The sequence below is a fragment of the Triturus cristatus genome, chromosome 11, assembly GCF_964204655.1.
Source record: "Triturus cristatus chromosome 11, aTriCri1.1, whole genome shotgun sequence".
In the NCBI taxonomy this organism is placed as follows: domain Eukaryota; kingdom Metazoa; phylum Chordata; class Amphibia; order Caudata; family Salamandridae; genus Triturus; species Triturus cristatus.
In genome coordinates this window covers 1110217260-1110243173 of record NC_140594.1, presented here as the reverse complement: position 1 = coordinate 1110243173, position 25914 = coordinate 1110217260, and the positions used below count along the sequence as shown (strand labels likewise).

Here is a 25914-nt window from a genome sequence, read left to right as displayed (position 1 = left end):
TGGCGGTCCGGCCGCCCTAGTCGTAATACGGCAGTCGGAAGACCACAAACGCTACGCCCCGCGAGTCTGGCGGTCTGTAGACTGCCAGACTCATAATCAAGGCCTTAATATTCTGCAAACATACACCTGCATGAGTAAACAAAACAATTTCCTAGTCAAAATTGTGCTTTTAGCCTCAAGTCCAGGGAAGAGAACAGATTTCTAAGAAGATTATTTTCTAAACCACCACACCAGAGACTCCAACTCGTTACAAAAGACCAGTTTTCTGAAACCCTCACTAGTACCACAGTCTACTTGACATGGAATTTTGCATGAAGGAGGGTTGGTGAAAAAATATGGCCACTCCTTTTTTCCTTGTGTCCTTTACATGTTGTTGTCTCACTCTCGAATTCATGGCCATAACTGTTTTTCAGGGGCGGGCAAAAGGTTGTAAGACCGTCTCTCGTGGCTCCATCAGCTCGGTGTTCCAGTCTCAGGAAGATACTTTCACCTCTGGAGCTCCTGAAGTTTCCTTGATGGATCCAACCGGAGACAGCCAAGACATTGAGAAGGCTCTCCAGGACATTTCTAGGGAGATCTCCTTGGAGTTCTCTGCTGCGGGCAGCGAAGACTTGGACAAGGGTGAGTGCACTGGGATGGAGAGGACCAGGGGAGAGAGAAGAGCAGGTGGGTAGAGCAATGAAAGGTATGCGGAGCCACAGGGATTGGAAACACTGAGGAGTGGGGATAAAGACAAATCTGGGGAGCAAAGGGGTGGGGGAAGGAAGAGCGACTAAAGGGATGGAAAGATGATGAAATTTGGATATAAATACAATGCAAGGAGGTGCTGAGCACAGCGAGCAGGCAAGTAGGTGTTTATGTAGTAGACATGCAGGGGTAGGGTCAGTCACAGATAGACAGAAAAAGTTTGGTGTGATGAAGGTCATGCAAGATTAGAGAGGACCGAAACTTCAAAACACTTGATACGCTCGCAGGGGATATCCTCCTCAATGGCCCTGCTGTCACAATGAATGTGCTGCAGGTCTGAAAGATTACAAATGTAATTGTTGTGTACATTACATAAGTAGAATGACAATTCAAATGCATGGAAAGGTGCTACACATAACGGCAAAGTGTGAGTGAAAATAAGTGATCATTGTGAGAGCAGAAAAACAATACAGTGTCGCATTACAAAGAAATTTCTTAACCATCAGGACATCAATTACAAAGTAGAACCCACACAAAATAAATGAGTTAATTTTCTTAATGTTCGACATTAAATGCAAATATGATTAAGAGTGAAAAGTTGTAGTTTCGACCCCTTGATGTCATTTAATGGGGTCATCATCAGGACAGAATTGTAGCAACCTGACCCAGACATGAACATGTGTCAATGCAATGTATAGGAAAAAACCCAGATGACCAACGTCCTGCAGTTATCAATAAATTCACAAGCTACCTATAAGGAAAGAAGCAACTGTGTCCTGAATTCATCCAGCAAAGTTCTCAATGCGCGTCAGTCTCAGACTCAAACTCCCCGTGGGCGCCCGCAGTGCTCAATCGAAGAAGACGTTAGAACTAAGGGCAAACCCAATAATCACTGGGACCTGGGTAACAAACAGTGGAATAGAGATGGTCCCAGAGCATATATAGAGATTGAGAAAGATCAACACAACAAATATTGCAACAATTTTAAGGCAGAACCATAGTGTTATTTAATCACACTAGGAACAGGCACATAAATGCATAACGTAAATCACACTATTTACAAAAGTGCAGGGTGCCACGGGGAAGGGGAAGGAGTGAAGAATTGGGTAGGGTAGTAGGATAAGTGACATAGACAAGTTCATAGCATTGGTACAAATCAATTGTTGGGCACCTTAGTGTCGTGCCAAATATTCAAGAGTCATTCATTGACAAAATTAAATATATTGCCAGAAAGCCATATACAAGTGAAAGTTCACAGTGCTCAACGCACTATTGAGGGTACTGGCATGATGGGATGTCGACGTTTCGACCCCTCTTCAAAGGTAGGTAGATTAAATCCTTACAGGTGGGGTCTTCCTCAGGACAAAGAGGATGGTGAGCCGGGGAAGGTAGGCACCTATGCAAAGATATGGGTGGGAGTTAAAAAAGGGGGATAATGCCAAGCGAAAATTCAACTGTAGGACTGGATAAGGATATGACTGCCATAATTACCAGAAAAAAAGAGGGCATCAAGTCAGTGACAGCTTGGCATCTGGGCACAGAAGGCTCCAAAGTTGGGTGGGAGTGAAGGTCACCTAAAAATTAATTTAGAAGCGACAGTAAGGTCAACAGTGCAGTTGACTTGAAAAGTGGGAGGTGGGTGATGACTCCAAATAAATCTAAACTCACGTGTATTGTTTTAACAAAAAAGGGAGGATCAGATTACTCCATCAAAAACACACCGCTGTGAAATCGGTATGCGGGGTGAGACGAATCACCGAGGAAACAGCCTCTAAAAACAAATGGAGAGAGCGCTCTTTTAATGAGAGAAACGATTAGTGGTCCTAACCTAGAGAAATACAGAGCAAACAGGACCAGGTAACCCACATTATCATCCGTGTACTAGGATGTCAGAAAGCGCGACTAACAGACATTATCATCCGTGTACTAGGATGTCAGAAAGCGCGACTAACAAATCCAGTAAATAGAAAAAACTAAAAAAATGTATAATTAATGAGAGTCAATCCAGCAAGAAAAGCTTATACCCAAAGAGTAAAAAGGAGGGCGATTAATCGTGTTGTACACGAGGACTTAGTAACCGGACTGAAATTTGACTAGAGGCAAATACGGGTGAAAAACCATGACAGTAATGAATAAGGCAAAAAAATAACTGTTAGGAAAAAGGGGGACTGAACATATGGACAAGGACAAAAATCCTAGGTCAAATTAGCCAAAGTACCTTCCAAAAGGTTCCCTTACCTAGAGACGGCGTACAAGTCTGAACTCGCTCGACTCTGACGGCTAACTGAGGACGCGGAGCGGCTCCCAGATAAGGAGAACGCTGGAACCGCGTGACGTTAGACCGGGTGCAGCAGCAGGATGCTGCCAACAACGGGAGAATAGAAGAAAGACCATTTGAGTAGTTCAATTGCGTGGTTGGAAGATCGAATGTGGGTAAATAAAATCCCGGACACAATAAGTAAAATAAATAGAATAGTGTCAGATTAAATGTGTACATGAATATCGTTCAATATAATGCAAGACTAAAAGGGCCTCGTCGGGGCCCGGGGGATCAAACTGATCGACGGATTGGGGTTGAAATGGTAAAACATGCACGTAGGGGATCACGCAAAAGTAATGAGAAAGGATCTCATTGATTCACAAACGTGTGTGCACGTTAGGATTGCACAACTACACAAAATAAAGAGCGTGCAGTAAAACTCGTGATCAATTAAGTAAACACATAGATACAGTGACTGTTATACAATGAATGCAAAGATTTGAAACGTCTCAAGATTGTAAAATGACACATTAAACCGGCACAGCATATTAATAAAAAAGGGAACAATGGTTGTTAAAACAGACATATGAGCTCATATCAGTCAACATTTCCAGATGAGGATGCAAGAAAAATAATTACATTGGAAAAAAAAAAAAAAAGACGTCAAATGGTCATGACAATACATGTGAATGGATAAAAGCTTGCTGGATATGACAAAGTATGGTACCAATGGGAAAGGAACAATCAAAAAATGCATGTGCATAATACGTACAATGGTCATAAATGTCTCTTGGTCAACATCATACAGTGTCTCAGAAATAACGTTAACCACAGGTTAGATAATGGGCTGGGGAGAGCAGAGCAAAATGAACCTTGTTCATGAGCTACCGAGGGTAGCTAATTGGGCATTACTCGGGTCTTGTTCGTTCAAACCAGTTAGGATAGTGTCAAAGCGTATCATCATTTTTGACTCTCTAATGAGCAGGATAGAGGATATATTACCTCCCCGAGGTCCCAGTTCTGTCTTTTCCAAGACAATCCATTTCATTTCATCGGGGTGGTGTCCCAGTTGGTGATAGTGATCAACTAAGGGTGCACCTGTTACATTGCATCTTATTCGACTTTGGTGTTGAAGAATTCTGGCCTTGACTTTCTGCTGTGTCTGGCCAATATATAGTCGGTCACATGGACAAAGGATCCCATAGATGACGTTGCTAGAATTGCAATTAGTATGTGATTGTAATGTAATGGTCTGATGCTTGTATTCAAATTTCTTTAATTGCATAGTTGTGGGGCATGCTTTACACGACCCGCACTTGAAGTGACCTATGATTGGTGGTAAACTCCAGAGTGACCGAATCGTTGGTTCAACCGGGTCCTCAAGGAAGGAATGCACCACATGGTCCTTGATGCTCATTGCTTTCTTAAAAGAATGCATCGGTGGATCAGGTTGGTCAATCTCCGTGGATATAATGTTCCAGTGTTTATTGATGATCTTTTTCACTGCATTACTGCGAGTGGAGAATGTTGTAACACATATCATATTGTTATTTTGACGTGATGTATTGGGATGTTTGGGAGAGAGCAGAGTGTCCCGTGGGTTGTACCAGGCCCTCTTCCGGGCCCTCTTAACCAGGCGTTTTGGGTAACCTCTTAGTATTAACCTGGCTGTTAGGTTCTCAGACTCTGTAGTGTAGTCCGTTCGTTTCGTGCAGTTCCTGCGGATCCGCAGAAACTGTCCCACTGGGAGATTGTCGCGCAGGCCGCGCGGGTGGTGGCTACTGTATCTCAGTAGAGAATTTCTTTCCGTTGGCTTCCTATATAGGGTAGTAAGAAGTTTATCATCTTCGTAGAAGATTTTTAAATCGAGGAAGGGTATCTCCTGTGTGCTGGACTGCATGGTGAACTGAATATTAGGGTCGCACTGGTTTAGCCATTGGTGGAACAAATTGAGTTGGATAGTCTCACCATTCCAAATCATCAATATATCGTCAATATATCTCTTCCACGTGTTGACATGTGCCAAAAATGGGTTGTTGGTGAGGACGAACCGCTTCTCAAAGTTATCCATATATAGGATCGCTAGATCTGGAGCGAAGGCAGCCCCCATCGCGACTCCTTTCGTTTGTACATAGTACTTTCCTTGGAAGTAAAAGAAATTCTTTTTCATAGCGATGGTCAAGAGAGCTATGATAAAATCTGTAGGTACCCTTGTTGGTGCTGGTCTTAGATCCAAAACTTCCCGCATAACTGCCAGTGCAGGCTCCTGCGGAATGCTGGTGTATAGTGAGACTATGTCACAGGTGACAAGTATCTGCTCACATGGGTTGAAAGGTTGTTGGTCAATCATTGCAATAACTTGCATGGTATCTCGAAGGTATGTTTCTGTTTGTTCTGCCAATGGTTTCAAGAAAATGTCTATGTACTTGCATAGAGGTTCCAAAAGTGATCCGCAGCCAGATACTATAGGGCGACCTGGTGGATGTAGGATATCCTTATGTATCTTTGGTAGCGTATAGATGGTAGGTAGTCGTGGATGTTGTTGATTCAGATAGTCGTATTCCAATTTACTTAGAAAACCACAGTTTAAAGCGTCCAGAGTTATTAAATGGATTTCATCCATCAGGTCCTTCGTTGGATCAGACCTCAACAGAGAGTAACTGACACCGTCTTGTAATTGCCGTAGAATCTCCGATTTGTATGCAATCGTATCTTGCACCACTATAGCACCGCCCTTATCGGCAGACTTGATCACAATATCTTTGTTATTTCGGAGGGTTTGGAGAGCCGCTTTCTCAGACTTACTGGTATTCGGTATGGTGTGTTTGTATGTTGAAAGTAAAGTGCCAACATCGTTCAGAACCATGCTCTCGTAGGCCAAGATCCTGCTACTCATAGCATTGGCAGGTGGAAAAAACTTCGATGGAGGCCTTAATCCAGTGACCGACTTGGGTAGACTGTCTTCCTTGTTTTTAAAAAAATACCTGAGACGGATCTTACGAAAAAACCCTTGGAGTTCAGTTTTAAGGTTGAATGCGTTCGGATGGGCAGTTGGGACGAAGGACAGGCCCTTGCAAAGTACAGCCTGTTCGTCAGCGTTGAGATTATATGCAGAGATATTGACCACCGGACTGTCACTGGGCTCTACCATCTGTAGACTTTGCGCCTCGTCGATATCTCTCCGTGGTTCTCTTGCTGGAATCGAACTTGTTTCGGGGTTGTCCCTCGGCCTCTGTCCCAATTGGCGCTCGGTGGGTTCTGCTGGCCTCTCGGAGGCCCTCTTGGCCAGTTGCCACCTCGTCCTCGCGGTGGTCTCCATTGGCCTTCCCCTAAAAAAGGGAAATAACCTTGGGGGGGGTACCAGTTGTCTCTGTAGTTGTAGTCGTAACTGGGGCCAGGAGCCTCTGGATCACTGTCAGAACTAACCGTAGAATCGGAAAAAGTGGTGTAATTCCTTCTTCCTCTGAAAGCCCCTCGTCCTCTGCCAGTGAAGCGGCCAGAGGTATCCTGTTTGTAATAGTCTTCGTTGAGATAAGGATATGTGTTCTTTTTCTCATAAAACCTGATGTCCTTGGAGAGTTTATCTAATTTTTTGTTCTGCGTAGTGGTTTCAAAGTCTTTAAGTGATTTTGTGAGATTCTCAAGAGCACTTTTAGCGTTGGTCAAGGTTGAATCCCCTGCAATTTCTTGTTTGAGAGCGGCTATTTCTCTGGTCAAGGCCTGAACCTGTTCGGCCGCAGTTTCTACTCCGAGAACCATCCAATGTCGCGAAGCATTGTTAGCAATGAAACTAAAACCTTCTTTGAATTTTGGTAGATCTACAAAGATAGCAGGTTCATTTCTTATCTGTAGCCCAACTGGTATTATATTCGCCTGTAGATATTTGGTAAGTAGATGACCATGAAGTTTTGTACGAATTAATTTCTTTTCCAAGCGTTCGAGTTTAGCTATTTTGTCATTGAGTGTGAAATCAATATTGGGTGTATCGGATGACAGAAAGAGATTCCTGGGGTCCTGTAGCAGCTGGTGGATGTATTCCTCGGTATAGGAGAGGGTTTCACTCTCCACCATTTTATAGAAGGAGGAAGAATTCACAAAGAAAACCTCGCAGGTGTGCACCTGCTCATTAAAGCGTTAGAACTAAGGGCAAACCCAATAATCACTGGGACCTGGGTAACAAACAGTGGAAAAGTCTACAGATGGTAGAGCCCAGTGACAGTCCGGTGGTCAATATCTCTGCATATAATCTCAACGCTGACGAACAGGCTGTACTTTGCAAGGGCCTGTCCTTCGTCCCAACTGCCCATCCGAACGCATTCAACCTTAAAACTGAACTCCAAGGGTTTTTTCGTAAGATCCGTCTCAGGTATTTTTTTAAAAACAAGGAAGACAGTCTACCCAAGTCGGTCACTGGATTAAGGCCTCCATCGAAGTTTTTTCCACCTGCCAATGCTATGAGTAGCAGGATCTTGGCCTACGAGAGCATGGTTCTGAACGATGTTGGCACTTTACTTTCAACATACAAACACACCATACCGAATACCAGTAAGTCTGAGAAAGCGGCTCTCCAAACCCTCCGAAATAACAAAGATATTGTGATCAAGTCTGCCGATAAGGGCGGTGCTATAGTGGTGCAAGATACGATTGCATACAAATCGGAGATTCTACGGCAATTACAAGACGGTGTCAGTTACTCTCTGTTGAGGTCTGATCCAACGAAGGACCTGATGGATGAAATCCATTTAATAACTCTGGACGCTTTAAACTGTGGTTTTCTAAGTAAATTGGAATACGACTATCTGAATCAACAACATCCACGACTACCTACCATCTATACGCTACCAAAGATACATAAGGATATCCTACATCCACCAGGTCGCCCTATAGTATCTGGCTGCGGATCACTTTTGGAACCTCTATGCAAGTACATAGACATTTTCTTGAAACCATTGGCAGAACAAACAGAAACATACCTTCGAGATACCATGCAAGTTATTGCAATGATTGACCAACAACCTTTCAACCCATGTGAGCAGATACTTGTCACCTGTGACATAGTCTCACTATACACCAGCATTCCGCAGGAGCCTGCACTGGCAGTTATGCGGGAAGTTTTGGATCTAAGACCAGCACCAACAAGGGTACCTACAGATTTTATCATAGCTCTCTTGACCATCGCTATGAAAAAGAATTTCTTTTACTTCCAAGGAAAGTACTATGTACAAACGAAAGGAGTCGCGATGGGGGCTGCCTTCGCTCCAGATCTAGCGATCCTATATATGGATAACTTTGAGAAGCGGTTCGTCCTCACCAACAACCCATTTTTGGCACATGTCAACACGTGGAAGAGATATATTGACGATATATTGATGATTTGGAATGGTGAGACTATCCAACTCAATTTGTTCCACCAATGGCTAAACCAGTGCGACCCTAATATTCAGTTCACCATGCAGTCCAGCACACAGGAGATACCCTTCCTCGATTTAAAAATCTTCTACGAAGATGATAAACTTCTTACTACCCTATATAGGAAGCCAACGGAAAGAAATTCTCTACTGAGATACAGTAGCCACCACCCGCGCGGCCTGCGCGACAATCTCCCAGTGGGACAGTTTCTGCGGATCCGCAGGAACTGCACGAAACGAACGGACTACACTACAGAGTCTGAGAACCTAACAGCCAGGTTAATACTAAGAGGTTACCCAAAACGCCTGGTTAAGAGGGCCCGGAAGAGGGCCTGGTACAACCCACGGGACACTCTGCTCTCTCCCAAACATCCCAATACATCACGTCAAAATAACAATATGATATGTGTTACAACATTCTCCACTCGCAGTAATGCAGTGAAAAAGATCATCAATAAACACTGGAACATTATATCCACGGAGATTGACCAACCTGATCCACCGATGCATTCTTTTAAGAAAGCAATGAGCATCAAGGACCATGTGGTGCATTCCTTCCTTGAGGACCCGGTTGAACCAACGATTCGGTCACTCTGGAGTTTACCACCAATCATAGGTCACTTCAAGTGCGGGTCGTGTAAAGCATGCCCCACAACTATGCAATTAAAGAAATTTGAATACAAGCATCAGACCATTACATTACAATCACATACTAATTGCAATTCTAGCAACGTCATCTATGGGATCCTTTGTCCATGTGACCGACTATATATTGGCCAGACACAGCAGAAAGTCAAGGCCAGAATTCTTCAACACCAAAGTCGAATAAGATGCAATGTAACAGGTGCACCCTTAGTTGATCACTATCACCAACTGGGACACCACCCCGATGAAATGAAATGGATTGTCTTGGAAAAGACAGAACTGGGACCTCGGGGAGGTAATATATCCTCTATCCTGCTCATTAGAGAGTCAAAAATGATGATACGCTTTGACACTATCCTAACTGGTTTGAACGAACAAGACCCGAGTAATGCCCAATTAGCTACCCTCGGTAGCTCATGAACAAGGTTCATTTTGCTCTGCTCTCCCCAGCCCATTATCTAACCTGTGGTTAACGTTATTTTTGAGACACTGTATGATGTTGACCAAGAGACATTTATGACCATTGTACGTATTATGCACATGCATTTTTTGATTGTTCCTTTCCCATTGGTACCATACTTTGTCATATCCAGCAAGCTTTTATCCATTCACATGTATTGTCATGACCATTTGACGTCTTTTTTTTTTTTTTTCCAATGTAATTATTTTTCTTGCATCCTCATCTGGAAATGTTGACTGATATGAGCTCATATGTCTGTTTTAACAACCATTGTTCCCTTTTTTATTAATATGCTGTGCCGGTTTAATGTGTCATTTTACAATCTTGAGACGTTTCAAATCTTTGCATTCATTGTATAACAGTCACTGTATCTATGTGTTTACTTAATTGATCACGAGTTTTACTGCACGCTCTTTATTTTGTGTAGTTGTGCAATCCTAACGTGCACACACGTTTGTGAATCAATGAGATCCTTTCTCATTACTTTTGCGTGATCCCCTACGTGCATGTTTTACCATTTCAACCCCAATCCGTCGATCAGTTTGATCCCCCGGGCCCCGACGAGGCCCTTTTAGTCTTGCATTATATTGAACGATATTCATGTACACATTTAATCTGACACTATTCTATTTATTTTACTTATTGTGTCCGGGATTTTATTTACCCACATTCGATCTTCCAACCACGCAATTGAACTACTCAAATGGTCTTTCTTCTATTCTCCCGTTGTTGGCAGCATCCTGCTGCTGCACCCGGTCTAACGTCACGCGGTTCCAGCGTTCTCCTTATCTGGGAGCCGCTCCGCGTCCTCAGTTAGCCGTCAGAGTCGAGCGAGTTCAGACTTGTACGCCGTCTCTAGGTAAGGGAACCTTTTGGAAGGTACTTTGGCTAATTTGACCTAGGATTTTTGTCCTTGTCCATATGTTCAGTCCCCCTTTTTCCTAACAGTTATTTTTTTGCCTTATTCATTACTGTCATGGTTTTTCACCCGTATTTGCCTCTAGTCAAATTTCAGTCCGGTTACTAAGTCCTCGTGTACAACACGATTAATCGCCCTCCTTTTTACTCTTTGGGTATAAGCTTTTCTTGCTGGATTGACTCATTAATTATACATTTTTTTAGTTTTTTCTATTTACTGGATTTGTTAGTCGCGCTTTCTGACATCCTAGTACACGGATGATAATGTCTGTTAGTCGCGCTTTCTGACATCCTAGTACACGGATGATAATGTGGGTTACATGGTCCTGTTTGCTCTGTATTTCTCTAGGTTAGGACCACTAATCGTTTCTCTCATTAAAAGAGCGCTCTCTCCATTTGTTTTTAGAGGCTGTTTCCTCGGTGATTCGTCTCACCCCGCATACCGATTTCACAGCGGTGTGTTTTTGATGGAGTAATCTGATCCTCCCTTTTTTGTTAAAACAATACACGTGAGTTTAGATTTATTTGGAGTCATCACCCACCTCCCACTTTTCAAGTCAACTGCACTGTTGACCTTACTGTCGCTTCTAAATTAATTTTTAGGTGACCTTCACTCCCACCCAACTTTGGAGCCTTCTGTGCCCAGATGCCAAGCTGTCACTGACTTGATGCCCTCTTTTTTTCTGGTAATTATGGCAGTCATATCCTTATCCAGTCCTACAGTTGAATTTTCGCTTGGCATTATCCCCCTTTTTTAACTCCCACCCATATCTTTGCATAGGTGCCTACCTTCCCCGGCTCACCATCCTCTTTGTCCTGAGGAAGACCCCACCTGTAAGGATTTAATCTACCTACCTTTGAAGAGGGGTCGAAACGTCGACATCCCATCATGCCAGTACCCTCAATAGTGCGTTGAGCACTGTGAACTTTCACTTGTATATGGCTTTCTGGCAATATATTTAATTTTGTCAATGAATGACTCTTGAATATTTGGCACGACACTAAGGTGCCCAACAATTGATTTGTACCATTGCTATGAACTTGTCTATGTCACTTATCCTACTACCCTACCCAATTCTTCACTCCTTCCCCTTCCCCGTGGCACCCTGCACTTTTGTAAATAGTGTGATTTACGTTATGCATTTATGTGCCTGTTCCTAGTGTGATTAAATAACACTATGGTTCTGCCTTAAAATTGTTGCAATATTTGTTGTGTTGATCTTTCTCAATCTCTATATATGCTCTGGGACCATCTCTATTCCACAATCGAAGAAGACAGCAGAACACAGCATGTGTGCTGGATACCCAGAAACTAAAGAAAGAACGAGAGAAATACTAAAAGATGGGGTAAGTTTGGATGCAAAGATGAGGAACGTTAACACCCTAATTCATCTATTCAAAGACAAGTGTCTCCTTCAAGTAACTTTGGCTCTTTGTTATGTATCCATTATACTTAAGAGATAAATAAATTACTATCCAGGTAAAGGATGATATAAAATACTAAGAAAATATTATCAAATTAACACTAACGATCCGCACTGAAAATTGGAGAAATCATAATAAATAAACTTAACAATTCGATCAAAGATGGGGTCAATTCTAAGCATCAATGTGAGCTCTTGTCTATGGGTCATTGGGTAGTCAGTGATTATGAATCAGCATTGTGTTGGCAGTGAATTGTTATTTACCACTGGTGGCCAGTGGCTTCAGGTACTATTTACTCCATGTTACACATTTTGCTCACCTAAGACAGGCAGTTGATCAGTCGAGGTGGAAGAGAGTTTAGAACTTGTGGTGCTGTATTGGATGGATTAAACTCAGTAAACACAATGTCCAGTCGGAGGTATATTTATAAAAGCTCCAGCCTGTTTTTGAATATAGGACAAGATAAACTAGTTAAGAGAGCAGTGCACAAAACAAAATAGAAGGTCGGAGTAGCTTTGGTGGACATGATTCAACTCCTTGCACTATTGTAGCATTTAGACGGTAGGCACCACAGTTCCAGACACCTTGGAGCCCTATGGACACTGCTAACCAGTGGGAAACACTTTGACTGACTTCCGCAGACTTCACAAGATCTTAGGTCTACTACAATGTTGACTTCTTATGATATATATCCCCTTTGTGGCATCAGATCCACATATTATCTGTTGTTGCTCATGCTAAGGGCATGAGGGAGACATGGTAACTACCTTGTTTGTGTTGCACCTTTCCATCTGTGCTCTGCAATTCATTGGTATTCACCAGAAGGAGTGGTAACATAATTTGACCTGCTTTTCTGCATCCCTAAGTTTTGACTCTAACAGACACCAGACATAGATTTACGGTCCAGGACTCCATGAAGGTCGTTAAATCAAGAAGGCAATCACATTTGTAGAGTGGCCATTCTAACTGCTGAGTCGATCATCCACTCTTTCAGTCTGTCAATGAATCAATTCATCGATCAGTCCACCCAGTCAATCAATACATTATCCTGACCTCAGCTTTTAAAGTCGGAAGCTTTCAGTGAAATAATCATTGCTGTTGGTGGGAAGCAAGACTTTGGGGACAGCAAAGATGAAGAGGTAAAAAAAGAGGCATTTAGCCAAAGAAAGGCCGATGGATGAATGTCTGGGACTGGTATCACTCACAGACCATCCGACACCACATATTAATGCACTATCTCGTTACAACCCCTGCAAAGTCCATGCTGTGCAGGAACTGGTGTGCAAGCACGTACTAAGCAGTTAAAAAAGGACAGAGACAGAAACACAGAAATGGTAAATTGTGCACCATGTATTTATGGTATAGAGTTGCAAGGTTCAGGTGACACAGCAATACACACTGAAAGAACAAGGCACGGACCTCACAGCAGAACAGGTAGGCAGAAGAGACACATGAAAGTACTAGAGAAATCAGTGAGGATTGGATACAAAACAAGGGACTGAAGACATATACAGCCAAGCACCAAAGACACAGCATGACACTGGAGGCACAGGAAGGAAACAGAGGCACAGCAGTACGCTAGAGACAAAGCCAGACACAGGAGGCAATATAAGTAACTACAACCTATGTTGCACAGAAGACAAGCAAGGCACAAGAAATACAGCAAGATGCCAGGCAACAAAGAAAGCTCAGTAGGCTAAGGCATATGAGACACAGCAAAGCAGAGGAGACAGAGCAAGGCAAAGGAGACAGAGCAAGGTAATGCAGACACAGAAAGAACTGTACCGTGAGGGAGAGAAAGGCACACAAGATGTGGCTCAGAAAGCTGATGGAGATATGTCCAGGAACCACAGCCACAACACAGGTAAAGAGAAACAGGGAGAAACTGGAAACACAGCAAGGATGGGAAATGTAGCTGTCACAATGCAATCTTAAAAAATAGCTACTCACATTCACTCTGGTGTGTTACTTAATATCCATCCGCACTGGAAGTTGTAAATTGGGGTAAGACAGGATCACCACGGAAAGTGGTTATGGAAGGGATCAGCCAGGAATAGGGCCCTCTGTCAGGCATTCTGCTTACTTGCAGGCAAGAGAGTTTTAGCCCAACATTTGAACTTAATATTGCCTTACAGTCTGCTGCCGAGGGCTATACCGGTTGTTAAAGGCCCTGAGCCCAAGGTGTAGAGAGGGAGAGGGCCTTTAACAACCGGTATTGACCACTAAGGATAGAATGTTCTAAATTAAAAAGAGATAAACATGAAGACAAACATTGGAAGTTTCGAGCTCTGAGCTTAGACCAGCCATTATAACCCCGGAGCTACTCCATTGTCGTCAATGAGCTCCCAACAATCCTATGTCCAAATATAGCCTTATAGCCTGCTGTAGCAGCCTATACAGGCCATTAAAAGCCTGCTCCAGTATTAGAGGCCCGAGCCGAAGGCGAAGGCCTTTAACAAGGGTGGGGGTCATTAATGGCCTAGAACCTTCTACAGAAGGCTCGAAGGCTATTAGAACATTCCACCCCTAGATGACAGAATGTTCTAATTTGTAAAAACAAAATCCTCACGGAGCTCGAGGGAGTTGAAATCCCCTCGGGCTCCGTGAGGCCTTTTGTTCACAGCAACATCTATGAACAAACATTGGAATGTTGCTGCTCCGGGCTTCTATCGACCACATATAACCTTATTTAAATATTAACTTAAACACATGAAATATAATTTTATTTAATACTTTACAAGAAATATACAAATCATATAGACAAATATATTTCTTTTTTTATAAAAACATTATAGTTTACCAATTCCAAAATTGTAAAAAAATAATATGAAGATAAACAAAAACAATGTAAAATTATATATGAAAATTATAATAATAATGTATGAAATATAAAAACTAATGTTGAAACTAAAAATTATTTAAACATTTCAAAAAACAAAATATTAAAACATAAAAAAATAATTAAACAATAATGTAAAAAATAATATAAATCGGCTCTAACCAGCATTAGGAAAACTGTTGGTCTTCAGAGTGGTTAGATTTACTATTCCCTCTCCAATTAATGCAATAGTAGGCAAACTGTTGGACTTCGGAAGGGTTAGATTTACTATTCTCACTCCATTCTAAGCAACAGTTGGGAAAGTGTTGTACTTTGGAGGAGATAAATTTACTATTCCTACTCCAGTCTAATAACAGTAGGCAATGTGTTGAACTTCTGAAGATTTACATACCCATTCCTAACTCATAATTATTTTCTAGAAAACATTAAAATACCTAACAACAATACATGTTTAAATCATATTTTATATAAAAATGGGTACATTATTAACTTACAAATATACAAAAAATAAAAATGTAATTCACTTCCCACCCTACACCTAAAAGACCCATAAAACTACTGAAAATAATATATAAAAGTACTTGAATAAACAATATTTATATAAATATTTTTTCTTTAAATTAAAAATACATTTAGCAAATATCTTTGTTAAAGAGTTTAGTAATAAATTAACAAATAATCTAAATAAAACAAATAAGTTACATGAAAAATAAATAATGAAACATATACATTATTGTCAATTAAAAAAGTGAGTTCAACATTGAATTAAAAAAAATATAATACTAATAACTTCCCATTTTATTCCACTATCAGCTCCGCAACCTGCTACTAAATGATAAATTGCTAACAAAAGTAGAAAATATATGATAACTTACAAATTAAACCTAAATAAATAAAATAACATTACATAATTAAATAATTTAAAATATTAATAATCAATTACATATTTAAATTACATTATAAAATGTAATTGACTTATAAATGAAAATATTTAGAATTTGTTTTACTTCTCACCCTGTTCTTCTACAAACCAAACAAGCTGCCACTAAAATATAAATTACTAACATAATTTAAAAAACTAAAATATAAATTAAAATTAACAAATTACTCTTAAATAAAATAACAATTAAACAATTTACATACCTAGTAACCAATTAAATATTGAATTAACAATAAAAAATTACCATTAAAAAATTACATCACATTAAAGAGAATTAAAATTTAAAGAAATTGCCACCCCATTCCCATACAAACCCACCATCCATTATTACATTATAATTTAATAATTATATTTAAAAGAAAATTACAGATTTTATATTACAAAGTATATTTTAATAAATGAACAACAATTATTTTAACAATACTAACACCTGAAAGTAATATACTAATATATATTAAATTAACAAAAAACAATAATTATTAAAACTCTATTAAATTATTAAAATAAATACAACAACATTGTTAAAATGATATCATACACCCAAAAAAACGATATTCTTACCTTAGATATTCTGTTTCACTCTATTTTTTAGTAGTCACAATATTTTTTGCACGATATGGCTGACAGGACATGTGCCTTTTTTGGCAGATGTCTCTTTACTATTCACCTCTGAATTTGGGCATTAGCCTTTTTCACATTAAGGGCCAACCTGGAATGCCTCATCCACCCATTTAAGTACATTAGAAACTGATGCACCAATCTCTGCACCCTCTTTGCAGTTCCAACTCTGAGTATTATTTGCACACATGAGGAATCCAGATGACCTCTTCAGATTGTATCAATTAACAGATGTGAATCAATGTAAAAAAAGAGTGAACGGTTAGTAAGACCCCAGGGAATTCAGCTGTCCAACCGTTGACACACTACTACTTTCAGAAGGTTGCCTACTATCTGTAGAGTGAATATAGATTTTAACAGTTCTTTATGAGTCAAGGTATTCTTTTTCAACAGTGGTGCATTTACAAACTGCCTCCGTATATGTCATATTGATCAATTAATTTTAAACTATATCTGCCCTAAGTGAGCTTACTGATGGTCAGGGTTTTCATAAGTATGGCAAGGGTGGACATGAGGAAAGGTGAAGACTGGTTTATTTCCCTATTGGGTATTCCACCTTCCCCATCGACTCGGTCACATATCTCTTTTATTAAAGAGGGGGATGACATGATGTGCCATAACAGGTGACGCAAGAATTCTGCCTGTTTGATTGCCTTTTGTACTAATGAGCTTTTTGAACAATTTGAATAGGGTCCTTGTTTCATTGTCCACCTCTTGAATTTGCTTGATTTAAAACTCATTTTGGGTCCTGGAAAATAGTTTACTTTATCCTCCTTGTGATTTCGTACAGGTTTCCGTGCCATCTTTATATCCATACATTCTCCATTTCCACTTTTGTCTGGCACACCTCATCTCATTTATTTCCAGAGTGAGTTTTCATCTGTCTGGGACCAAGATGTTGGGGGAGAACCCAATACAAAGTCAAAAACTTGCAGCGTATCCCCCAGTGTCCCTGTGCTGAAGACAGCAAGGCCCACCATTTTATTTTTCACAGGATAACCTTTCCCCCGTTCTGATACCCTTCAGGATTTCCAATATGCATTAAGGATTTAAGGCAAGGGTAGGTGGAATTGCCCTACAAAATTGTTTAATCTTGTAGAAATTTAATATAGTAATTACAGTTTTTGTCTTTACATTTGCTTGCAATTCCTTTGATATGACAAGATCAAGGTTTACCCCATGTGTTTTAACTTAAGTCAGGACGGCAATTCAGTAATCTAAAATTACTTTTTTTGCTCTATCTACAGTCAAGAGATTACTTTCTTGAAGGCCACCAACATGAACTCTGTGTTGTTGCTATTAAGGGCCACCTAGCTGTGTCCATCATTTCCTTTATGGTGTAAACAAGTCTTTACCCTACTTCCCTGTTACACTGAAAATAATTGTCAATCTTCTGCAGGATTGTGAAAAACCCACCACCTTTCTGATTGATAATATCCTGTCTTGGTTTCACGTAGATGTTCAGCCAATGTGGTGAGTGTGGATAACCATGCAGGACTCCACAATCATAAGCACAAATATTAGACTCACTGGATTCTAAAAACACTCCTCTGTCCTCATGAAAAGATATAAACTTATTTGAAGATCATCTATTTATAACCAAATACTTGGGCAACCTTCAATTAGAACAAAAGGGATCTACAGCATCGCAGGCAGCTGATAGGTCTGAGATTACCAAAAAGGATGCTTCCCTCGTTAACAACTGATCTCTAAGGTCGGCAAGAGATACCTCGTGCCTCTACCTGGAGAGACCCCAGATTCCACATCCTCTAGAACAGGTAAGTCTCTTAGAGCAAAGCCCAGAGCTTTGGCGAGAGGTCTGAAATTCAAAAAAATCTTTTGGATTGGGCATTGTCTTTGTCAACAATGTGCTACCTAAGTTTATTATAACTTTTTCCGTTACTTCTGCTTGATCAAATGATTAATTTATCACATCGAACAAGCATGGTACACAGATATCTGCATTTTCTGAACTATTTCAACTGGCTTCGACTAACTCACCTTCCTCACTCTGGAGACAATCTGAGTACTATTTATCACTATGAATGGAGTGCAGGTCTACTTTTAGCACTGTATGAAACTCCAAAGTGATACTGACAAATACATAAATATTTTGCCATTCAATCACCACCACACTTCCATTGCACCACCAGCACACTACCGGTGAATTATAAATATAACGCCAGTGGATGGCCACCAGTTAATTGACTGTGACTCATGAACCTTTCTTGTTGTGAGACTGTTGACCTCTACAGGTATTGTGCATATCTTACGATACATCTTTATCTCTCTCCATCCAACAGGGGGCTCGGCTCTGCCCAGCAGCGACATCAGGAGGCGAATATACCAGGCTTCATACATTCAAGAACAGTACATGCTCACCCATTGCTCGGTGAGTACCGAGCGCAGCCATGGCCTGGCCCATGACTTTATGAGCAGTGAGCGTAGCCACAGCCTGATCCACGGCTCCACCAGCAGCGAGTCGGCCAGTTCTCGAGAGGTGGCCTCGGAGAACAACCCTCTCACACAGTTACCGGAAGTCGTGTCGCAACAGGGGCAGAAGAGTGTTTCCCTGTGGGAGTCTCTGTCGAAGTCCTCGCCTCTATCACGGAACGAAGCTACGAGTAACAAGGTAAGGCGCTGTGCTGGTGACTCAATGTGCGCCAAATGCCGGCGGGCTGGAGCTACTACCAGTAGTGTTCTCTTTCTTTGTCTATACAATAGTTGCAATTCCGTTCTTTGACCTGACTTACACACTGTCTGGTGGTTCTACCACCAGGCTCTGTGACATTACGTCTCAATTGTGATGTTATTACAGCTTTGCAAGGCTATGATCCTCTCCGAAATAAGTTTGCAACCTCTTTGACCTGACGGTCCCATGGCGGACAGCAGACAGCCTGACGGCTCTAGGGTTTCCACCAGTAGGGAAGGCTGAGGTACATCTGGGGGAAAGTAATCGATTCCACCACCTCTAAATGGGGCACAGGAATCACAAGGTGGAGGACATGTATGTGAGCTTTAGGCCACGTGCAGTGAAATGCATCAACATATGTCCTCTGGTTAGATATACAGAATCGGGGCGGGGATGTGGCCTAATAGCCAGAGCTGCCAACTTTGAAACGATGGATCTAGGTTCGAGTTGCGGCGCTGGCTCAACATTCTGCGATTCTGGGAATATCACGTTATCTCCTTGTGCCTAATAACACACATGGAAAAGTGAATCTGACATTGAATAATGTAGTCTGGTGCTCATACAAAGTGCTGTATAAAAAACTGCAACTGTTTGTGCCATATAAAAAACGGCAAAAAAAGTGTGTAGAAGTGGTGTGCATGCAAGGTGCCTAAAATCCTCAGATGTGCTTACATTGCCTGACAGCACCTCATTCTTTTTATCTTCATTTTTACCCAAAAACACATTCAATGTTTTGTGGCTGTTTCCTTCCACTTTCAACAAAAGAAGGCTTTTAAGGACATCTGCATTGATGAACCTCGGGTGTCCTGAGATTGGGGGCCAGTACTAGCCACCTTTGGGACCTTTAGCAATCGCCTAAGGTACTGTAATGTACTTGCCAAGGTGGTCCTTGCGTGGCTTGGTAAATCTCATCTAGGTTTTGCGTCACCCTTCTGTTACTTTGCCTGGTGAAAGGGCGACTCAAAACTTTACTAAATATGGCTCACTATTTGTAGGGGGAGGTATAGGGATTAACGTTGGGCATAAGTGACAAGGCAATTGTCATAAAAATGAAATGGTGGTGACCTGATGGTAAAATTAGTCTTAAATGTTGGCTCAGGAGCAATGGAAGATAAAGGGACATTTTTGAGTCATGTTAGTAAACGTCATGGCAGGAAGTGTAATGGTGCGTATCGCCCACCACACCACCCATCCTGAATAGGCGATGAGCTGCATGTCACAAAGTAAACAATCTTGTCATGAAATAAAAAGGAGAATCAAGAATTTTTACTTTACATTGAAAAAGATGGCATAGTGACCTATGACTCCATGCCACATGGACAGGACATTTCCTGTCCTGGATTTTCCTGCTCATAAACCATTGGTTTCACAAATTCCAGAATGTACCCATATGGTGAATAAGTGTGCGGACTGGAGGGAAGTCCCTGTGATACGTAATCCTATGATCACTCAAGACTACATAATCCATTCAATGGGTTGTTAGATCTGATCAATAACATAACATAACATGTGTATTTGTAGAGTGCATTTTCATCGTTAAGGGTATCTTGGCGCTGAATAGCAGATGTAGGGGGCTTTGCCTTTCCGTCTGTAAAGGCCGGGACATTCCTAGAGGCATGGATAGCAGAAAGAAGGTGAAGGCCTCCAAGGCAGCCTCAATTCTTCTAGCTCCCAAAAGGAGGCCTCGCTGTAATGCCTGCAGCAGGTGCAGTGGCACCTGGGCCCACGGCTGTGATGGATCCACTGCCCGCTGGTTATGGGATTGATTCCGTACACTGCCATGAGGTAGAGGACCCATTTTCCTTACTTGAAAGAGGTTCCTTGGCACATTTGCTACATCACTGGTCATAAAGCATGTTCCATTGTCCTGGCCAGAGTTCTCGCACCGCTCTAATATACGCTCTCATTAGAGAGAGTATATTGGATGGTGACTGGAGCAGGCCTACTCAAGTCGGTGCTCAAGCCAACCTCCGTCCTGATGAAACAACCTCCTTTCTGATGAAGCAGCCTCCTTTCTGGTGAAACAACCTCCTTTCTGGTGAAACAACCTCCTTTCTGGTGAAACAAACTCATTTTGATGAAACAACCACTTTTCTGATGAAACAACCTCCTTTCTGATGAAACAGCCTCCTTTCTGATGAAACAACCTCCTTTCTGATTAAACAACCTCCTTTCTGATGAAACAACCTCCTTTCTGATTAAACAACCTCCTTTCTGGTGAAACAACCTCCTTTCTGGTGAAACAACCTCCTTTCTGATGAAACAACCTTCTTCCTGATGAAAGAACCTTCTTACTGATGAAACAACCTCATTTTGATGAAACAACCTCCTTCCTGGTGAAACAACCTCCTTTCTGATGAAACAACCTCATTTTGATGAAACAATCTCCTTCCAGATGAAACAACCTCCTTTCTGATGAAACAACCTCATTTTGATGAAACAATCTCCTTCCAGATGAAACAACCTCCTTTCTGATTAAACAACCTCCTTTCTGATGAAACAACCTCCTTTCTGATTAAACAACCTCCTTTCTGGTGAAACAACCTCCTTTCTGGTGAAACAACCTCCTTTCTGATGAAACAACCTTCTTCCTGATGAAAGAACCTTCTTACTGATGAAACAACCTCATTTTGATGAAACAACCTCCTTCCTGGTGAAACAACCTCCTTTCTGGTGAAACAACCTCCTTTCTGGTGAAACAACCTCCTTTCTGATGAAACAACCTTCTTCCTGATGAAAGAACCTTCTTACTGATGAAACAACCTCATTTTGATGAAACAACCTCCTTCCTGGTGAAACAACCTCCTTTCTGATGAAACAACCTCATTTTGATGAAAGAATCTCCTTCCAGATGAAACAACCTCCTTTCTGATGAAACAACCTCCTTTCTGATGAAACAAACTCTTTTCTGATAATACAACCTTCTTCCTTATAAAAGAACCTCCTTTCTGATGAAACAACCTTCTTCCTGATGAAACCACCTCCTTTCTGATGACACAACCTTATTAAACAACGTCCTTGATGATATTGGGGTGTCTATATTCTGGGTGTTGTTTCCGGTGGACATTTCATCTGCAATGTTGTGAGCTCTCCCTTCTGGAACAGTCTGTCCTTTTCCCTGAACTCGAATCCCCTTCAAAAAGCCCAATACAATCTTCCTGTTCTGACCCCTAAATGACCTCTAACATCCCTAGGTGAACACGACGAGCAGAGACTAAACCAATGAGTGCCTTTGCCTCAGGTCACTTCACTTAGTAGTGGTGCACGTGCTACGTCACTAAAGTAAAATACAGATACAATGACCATAGAAATTTAAAGAGCAGTTCTTGTGAATAGAATCATATCTAAAGTATGTAAGGCCTCATTACCCATTCCCTGGAATTCCTGATGAGGCTGTAACAAACTTTCCATCTCCGTCCGGAATTACGAGGTCTGTGGGATCACCACAGACCCAGGGCCTGGTGACGCGCATCCGGGTGGATGGCCTGGCTGGCTGTGTGCACATCCGTTTGTTCGGGGACCGTAATTATAATCGTTGCTGTCTGTATCACTCTCGGTAATTACCAGGTGCGATAAAGTCCGCACCCCCGTTAATTGCCGGGTGCGATAAACGTCTTATCTCCCATTACATTTCAGCAGCTCAAACGTGCCAGGATTGAAAGGGTGAAACGTGCCTTGTAAATAGCAGGGTGTGCAGATGTTGATGCTGTAAATACCAGACTCTGCGCGCAATGCCCTATTTTATGCAGGGTAAGCTCGAAATAAGCGATAATGGCAATCAGCCTTTACAACGCAGGCATTACCACTCAATGACTTTACAGCGTAGGCATTACCACGCAGTGCCTTTGCAACGCAGGCATTACCACGCAGTGCCTGTGCAACGCAGGCATTACCACACAATGCCTTTACAACGCAGGCATTACCACTCAATGTCTTTACAGCGTAGGCATTACCACGCAGCGCCTTTGCAACGCAGGCATTACCACACAATACCTTTACAACACAGGCATTACCACGCAGTGCCTTTGCAACGCAGGCATTACCACGCAGTGCCTTTGCAACGCAGGCATTACCACACAATGCCTTTACAACGCAGGCATTACCACGCAATGCCTTTACAACACATCCTTTACCATGCACTGCCTTTACCACGCATTCTTTACCACGCACTGCCTTTACCATGCATCCTTCGCCACACACTGTGTTTACCACGCAATGCCTTTACCACACATCCTTGACCACGCAATGCCTACATCACGGAAGGCGAGTATATTTAAGGATTTAAGGTAAGTGTATGTATATATATATATATATTTTTTTTTTTTAAAACAAAAGCGCCCTGCAGCTTTGGGAGCGCACTCGACCTCGCTCTGCCTCCGGCTTAAAGATGCAGCCTGCCTTCGTATGCCATTTTATTCTTACTGCTGCCAACGCGTTTCAAGGTCTTTCAACCCCTTCTTCCTGGGCAGAAAAACGACGTTTGAATTCGCAGCTGTTTGATTACCATCTCTTTACCATCTCTTTATTCAAGGATATGACGGCCATCGGTGGGCAAATTGAGCCTGCCAGAGTAAGTCATACCTACGAAGGAAAATAATAATGGATAAAATAGGAAAATGAACATTTGAACTTACTTTAAGAAGATTGTTTTTCGTACTGAGACTCAATGTCCCATCATGCAATTGAGTTGCACTTTGCACACGCCCACTGATGGCCGTCATATCCTTGAATAAAGAGATGGTAATCAAACAGCTGCGAATTCAAATATCGTTTTTCTGCCCAGGAAGAAGGGGTTGAAAGACCTTGAAACGCGTTGGCAGCAGTAAGAATAAAATGGCATACAAAGGCAGGCTGCATCTTTAAGCCGGAGGCAGAGCGAGGTCGAGTGCGCTCCCAAAGCTGCAGGGCGCTTTTGTTTTCATAATATATATATATATATATATTGACATCCTGACAGTCTTTCAACAAACTGGCGCCAACTCCGTGACTAATTCTGGCACAGAAGGCGATTTATTCTAAACAAGGTCAGACGCGTTTCGGCGGCAAAACTGCCTTGTTCACTGCATAAACAGTTCTGTGAGTGTCAAACTTAAAAGCACCACCACCATTATCCCTTGGTTACCATGGTAACCAGGACTTTTCATAGACATAGACGCTCCACAGTGACTATATTACATGACAGTGCATAAATAAAACACAGTGGGGAAAAGAGTATGTATACACAAACAACATAATAATGTATAGGACATTTGTGTTCCCTTAATGTTTATAATACGAGTTGAACTAATCACTCATACTAAAAATAGAATAGAAGAAAAGAAAAAAATATATGTCTATTCTAATTGTTTCCTAACTTCCAAGAAGAACGTAACTTTAAGCCCTGGAATTGTGGTTAAACTTTTAGGGGACGGAGGTGTGCTTGCCCCCCTCCCAGGCCCAGGGGACACCGTCCCTCTGGCCCAGCACGTTTTTAGGGTGAGGGGGGCTCACAGCCTCCCCTCCCAGGCCACTTTCGTTCCCAGGACCCCATCTCCTACGGCCCGGCATCTTGTTCAGGGGTAGGGGTTCACACAACCCCCTCCCCGGGTTGATTCTGGCCTCAGGGACCCCATCCCCCGTGGCCTGGCAACTTTTTCACCGGGAGGGGTTCATGCGGCCTCCTCCCCGGGCCAATTTTAGCCCCAGGACCCTAGGTCACAGGGATTTTTTTGTGAGGGCATGCAGCTCCCTTCCCAGGCTGCTTTTGTCCACGAGGACCCCCACCTTATGGACCCACCATATTTTTAAATGAGAGGAGGGTCACTCGGCCCCCCCATTCAGATCCTCTAAAGACCCCAGTGACCCCTTCATCTGGGGCCACAAAATGAAGTAAAAGGGAGGGGGGCTACTGGATAGTTATAGTTAGGATTGTGAAAGTAAAAGGCCTTTTTTGTGTTGCTAACAACTTTGGCACCGTTTAACAAATCTTTTCAAACTTTTTCAAAAACGTAGTACTTTTTATCTAGTTTGTGCATAAAAAAGTTTCAGGGTGATACATCAAGCAGGGGCCAAGAAAAAAGAGAGTCCCAAAACACATTTTCCCCATTCATTTTTCCATAGGAACTTTAGACAAAGCTACAGATTTGCATCAAATTTGACATAAAACTATATCTTGGTCCAGAAAACGTGCTTTTTGTGATTTGGTGTGAATCTGTTCAATATTTTTTGAGGCATTAATGCTCAAAACCTTTGTAGATATCACGCCACGGAGGATCCGCAGGGCGAACAGATCTCCTGCTGTGGTTTGTTTGGAAGCAACCCATCAGCAAAGATGTGGTGGCAGCCATCTTAGGACTCTGGACTCGGTGCTGAGAACTAGAAAAAAGGTTAATATAAAACAGAAGGGGTCGGCTAGGGATACCCTGACCCCCCTAGGCCTGGTGGTAGAGTCCCAGAGGGACTCGGCCTGTGGCACAAAAAAAAAGTTTTTTGTTATAATGTTGCTGCAAATATGCAGAGGATCTCCTAATTCGTGGCAAATCTGTTTTAAATGTGGCACTCTTAAAACCCGTTCCCAGGATGGGCCAGTGGCCCGAGGGGGGGCGGGGCGGAAAATATTCTATTTGGTTGACTGAGGTGCGTGTCCTCCCTCCTTGAGCCTCTGCGAGGCCCCAAGGACCCCACCCCCAGGGCTGATGTACAAAATAAGGGGAGGAGGCATGTGGCCCCTCTCCTCGAGCATTGATAGGCCCTGCAAACCCCATCCTCTGGGTCCAAATGCAATAAAAAACATGAGGGGGGCCACGTGGCACCCATCCGCAAGCCTTAATAGGCCCAGGGTCAAACTGAATTTAAAAGGGAGGGGGCCACAAACCTCCCCTCCCGGAGCTTGTTATGGGGCCAGGGACCCCATCCCCCAGGACAAACTCAATTACTATGCAAATATTTCAGAGTATATTATAATTAGGAAAGCACAAATAAAGCACATATTTTTGTAATTCTGAAGTGTGTTAGAAACAAATATTTTAATTGGAACAAAACAA

General features: G+C 42.1%; 1 protein-coding gene across 1 annotated transcript in view; it reads left to right on the top strand.

Moving 5' to 3' along the window:
- Nucleotides 1-25914, top strand: part of VWA5B2 (von Willebrand factor A domain containing 5B2) — a 334472-nt gene that overhangs the window by 251602 nt on the left and 56956 nt on the right. The window contains exons 13-14 of the mRNA XM_085635592.1: nt 414-621; nt 18504-18832. Coding sequence (XP_085491718.1) covers nt 414-621; nt 18504-18832 — 537 coding nt within the window. The remainder of the gene's footprint in view (nt 1-413; nt 622-18503; nt 18833-25914) is intronic.